Source organism: Cariama cristata, unplaced genomic scaffold, assembly GCF_000690535.1.
Source record: "Cariama cristata isolate BGI_N322 unplaced genomic scaffold, ASM69053v1 scaffold34947, whole genome shotgun sequence".
Lineage (NCBI taxonomy): Eukaryota > Metazoa > Chordata > Aves > Cariamiformes > Cariamidae > Cariama > Cariama cristata.
Window position 1 is genome coordinate 1 of NW_009627776.1, and position 4,608 is coordinate 4,608.

The 4,608-nt window shown below is 37.8% G+C and overlaps 1 protein-coding gene across 1 annotated transcript in view; it reads left to right on the top strand.

Annotated features, from left to right (window-relative positions):
* Positions 1-2,309: 2,309 nt before the first annotated feature.
* Positions 2,310-4,608, top strand: part of LPGAT1 (lysophosphatidylglycerol acyltransferase 1) — a 28,304-nt gene continuing 26,005 nt past the window's right edge. Inside the window, exon 1 of the mRNA XM_009704553.1 lies at positions 2,310-2,402. Within this exon, the coding sequence (XP_009702855.1) occupies positions 2,319-2,402 (84 nt within the window). The 5' untranslated portion in view covers positions 2,310-2,318. The remainder of the gene's footprint in view (positions 2,403-4,608) is intronic.

Sequence of the window (4,608 nt, forward strand, 5' to 3'; positions counted from 1 at the left end):
CCCCCTCCCCCCAGCTTTATAATTTATTGAAGTGGAAGGAATGTGAATCTCTGCAGACAAGAATTTTTGCTTTCAGATCTTCTGTTTTACTTGACACAGGCCCAGGGGTAGCTGTGTGAGAAACCATTTCACCAATATTAGTTTCAAGTGGGGAGTTATATCTAGGAACTGATTTTTCTTTTATCACTCACGAATACCTAGTGTGTCTTTATTCCCTTAAATGTGTAGCATCTAGTAAGAAATACCCCTGGCAGACAGGAAAGGATACTAGTGTGTCACAGAGAAGAAATGGATGCTTGTTTCCAAAGCAAAACCTTTCATATCTTGGAGAGCTATCCTTTTCTGTCAGGCATGGTTTCCTTTTCCACTTCCAGTGATGCTAGAGGGTCCAGAAATGGGTACTCTTGCATTATCAGAGATCTTCAAATAGAAAGTTTGCTAGTAAATAAAAAAAACACAAAAGTTGAGGTGTTCTTAATGTGCTCTTAGGCAAGGATAGCTAGCTCCTAAATGTGATGTTCAGGTTTTGCTGGGAGATCAGCTATATGTCTAAGGCAATAAAGTATCTTAAATGTTCTTTGGCAGGTATGTTCTTGCAAGTTTTTAAAAACTTCACTTTGCTGAGCATCCGGCCGCAATTGTTTAAGGATAAGTAAAAGAAACAGGGTATGTGACAAGTTATCTTTCTCCAAATATATAACCCAGGATTCATTTATAGCTTCTGTGGTCAAAAGGGAGAATAGGTAATCAGAGCACTCCAAGAGATAATTAGATTTCTTTGGAAGAAAGACTTACTGATACATGCAATTCTCCATACAAATTACAAATTATCGAGCTGCTTTTAGAAAACAGAATTACTGCATGAACTATGATCTGCTTCTTTCTCCAAATTTCACACAGACATGTGAAGATGTGAAAACAGGTAAAAGCCACCATCTTTCACTGTATCAAACTATTTTGTTAGAAGTATTGTTGAAGGCATGGATGTGGATTCTGAGTATTTCAGTTACTGTGCAAGCCTCTGGTATTTGGAGAGAAGCGTAGAGTATGCTTTAGCAGTAAATGTAATCAACTAATACAAGAACAGTACATTGTATTTAATAGAGGAAATCTTTATTTCTTGGACTGCTTGCTTTCTGTCTTTCAAATTATGTATCTTGGACAACTGAAAGATGCCAAGCAGAAGGTGCCTGTTTAAGATTCCGAAAGTTATCCTCTGACTGCCAGAAAAAGTCATGGTTCTCCATATACTTTTTTGATAGTGATAAATGGAAGAGTGGTATGTTCATAGAATCATAGAATAGTTTGGGTTGGAAGTGACCTTTAAAGGTCATCTAGTCCAACCCCGCTGCAATGAGCAGGGACATCTGAACTTGAATCAGTCTTGATGTGGCCTTATAGGGAAAAGTAAAGGCAGCTAGCCTAGTGTATGATTGAGAGGATGTAAGAGACACGGGATTTTCCAGCGTTGGAGAGCCAGATCCGTCTCAAAATCTACATGTAGAGGGTAAAGATCAGGTGAGAGAAGCAGCTTTTCCCTTCTGTATTTACTTCTGGAGTTAATTCTTCTATTTTGAATCTCAAAGGACTGAACAGGTATGGTATCTGCCTTCACTGTCCTGTAAGGAGTGATGGTCAAAGTGAGTTTAATGGCTCAACCTCTATTTTTGCCTTCTCACTGTGCTTCTTGGCTGAGACAAGGAGCATGACTTCATGAAATTCTCAGGGATACATGTGGCTCCTCTGCCATGAGAGAAATTGGTAATGGCATGTGGGCTGTACATAGGTCTCAGTGAATGCTGCTGTTTAAAGGTAGAGTGAACATGTGCGCATCAGAAGCATGAGAACAACATGATCTCATCCCCAAAATCGCCAAGTACAAAAAAAATAAGGAAAAATGTTTTTGTGATAGACATAAAACAGTTGGAGGTTTCAAATACAGATCTGTATTGTTTTGTGTACTTTAACAAACAGTGAAAATTATTTTAGTTTGCAACTGGCTTAAAGTTGTGGTGCTATGTCAGTGAGAAGCATTATACTACCTGTGTGAAAAAATGGAGTAGAAATTACTGTAACATATGGCTAATAGTGTAGAACTGTATATTGTATTACAAAACTGCAGGTATTTAATCATGCTCTTGAGGGAGAAGTATAGCACCTGTGCTGCTTTATACTTTGGGGCATAAAGGACTTTATTCCATACATTTACTAGCTTTATTGCTGTTGTGAGGGTAACAAGCATGTGACCAGTATATATATAATTCTCTGCACTTGATTTTTACTAAACTTTTTTTTTAACTTTTCAGGTTGTCCGTCAGATGATGTGGCTGATGGATCATATTTTTAAATACACAAACTTTGGCATTGTGTCTCTAATCCATGGAGACTTCTTTATAAGACAGGTAAATGGAAACACATAATAGTGCTTTGATTTATCCTTATATTTGGAACATTGTGGTGTTATGCAACTTACTCATTACCGCCTGGATGGTTTGCAGAATGAAGTAACTATACTGTAATGTGTGTATTGAGGTAGAGCTCTGTTCCGAAATGTTTTTTTTTCCAAGCCTATTTTTTTTTTTGCCTAGACATGAATGTTTATGGAACCCAATTATGATGGGAACCTTTTATGAGAGGTGTAAAAGCAAAGTATACGGGCAGTCCTTTTTGTCTCCCCACTTCTGACAGCCCATTGTTGGCGCCTCTCTTCTTTACTTAGTGACACTGAAGCTGTGCAATGAGTCTGATTAGGTCACTGTTCTGACTCTCAGAGTTTCAGATGAGGAAAGCAGGGCCATCCCTTTGATGGTGACATGGTAGTAGGTGAGTTTAAGGTGGTGATGGACCTGCAAAAATAGTAATTAATTGATTCTTGATGGTTAATTATTATTTGAGCATCAGGAAAGAATGTGTGTTGAGCCCAGCGTCTCAAATGTTAAGGAATGAAAGCCTCAGATTATTTCTTACAATATAGGGTTTTTTTGTTGTTTGGTAGCTGTTGATCAAACTGCACTCTAAAAGTAGAAACCTAGAAGTACAATGATAAGCATGAACCTGCTGCCAGTTGTATGAACTGCGACATCCAGCATACGTGTTTCTTTGCTCTCCTATTTTGATTTGTCTGGACTTAAAATGTATGGGCAGCCAGAGAGAATTAATGAATTTTCACTTTAGAGAGAAGGAGAAGCTAATTTACTCAGAATGAAATAAATAAATACTTAATCACAGGTATACACAGCTAAAGTGAGATTTCTCACTAAGACTGGAGGCATGGTTAGAAAACCTCAGGCAAAATTAGATAATAAAATAAAGGTCTCTAGAGATATACAACTGTGTACTGTGAGAGTATGGAAAGGAACAGGATTTGACACTTTGTAACATATAAATCTGTTTCAGTAGTTAAAATTCACAAGGTACATATGACTGTCGGCTTTTTAATTGTAATTTCTGAATGTGGTGGTGTAATTCCAGTTACAAAACCAAACCATTACTGAGCTGCAAAAACTAAGGGTTTTCCTCATTTTTGTAAAGTGGCTGAGATACGCAGCAGCACAAATGAAATGGTGCATCATGAATCTAAATATAAACCAATTGAAAACAAAATGTTTCTTGGCTGTTAATTGGCATTTGGGTGTAGCAAAAACACTTCAGGTGAGTCAGTAATGATCTTTTGCCTGACTGTAGAAAGGCCCTAGTAATATTTGGATGAGCAAATACTTAATTTTTTTCCCTGTAAAATAATATAATATGATCATGGTACAATACATCCTATTTGTTAAAAATGTAAGTTAGCCTCATTTTCATGAGCAGCACCAATGGCAGTTTTAGGAATGCTTCTGAGGTCTGCTAGAAGTTGACTAGTGTTTTCTCTTCTTCCATTGAAAAGTTTACTGGAAACTGAGACTGTCAGTAACTTGCCATATCGGTGATGCAAAGTGCATGCCATCCTAAAGAATTTGTGAGCAGTCTGGTGCTACCTATTTTCTTTCCTCTAAAGAAAAGGCAGCTGAGCCTGTTCCCTGGAATGGTGATCAACTAGCCAGGGTCTTCAAGAATTGGTTGTATTACGGAGCGGCTTCTACTGCTCTATGACCTTCTTTCTCTCCTTTCTGAACAGTATGTTAATTGTGTTTTATTTTCCAGGACTCCTCAGTATTCCACTAGTCATGGTTGCTTTTAAATACTCCTCTCTTTCCCATTAGTGCAGTAGATTTTTGTGTATCACAGCAGCATCTTAAACCTCACACTATTTGCTAAACAGCAATTTATCCACCGGTTGTATTCGTTAGGTTTCTTCAGGTTTTGGAGAGTTCTGGTATCTAATGTGTGAAAAGTTTTTTGTTCACTGCTGGTTTTTTTTTTTTAACTGCTGTGCTATCCCGGAGTCCTCTGGCCTGGTGGGAAAGGGCTGTTTTAACTGAGGAACTTTTAAGTTGCTCTTTAATTGCATTAATATGAGCAGGCAGAGCTTTTTCCTTCCCTTTCATGAGGTAAGCTGGCAGTAATTGCAATCGTGAGATTTCAAAATCTAGGAGAAACTTTTACAAAACTTGTCTTCAATAAAACATTGTTTCTTGTTGTCTTCCACTCAACCCCACTCTTTCACTC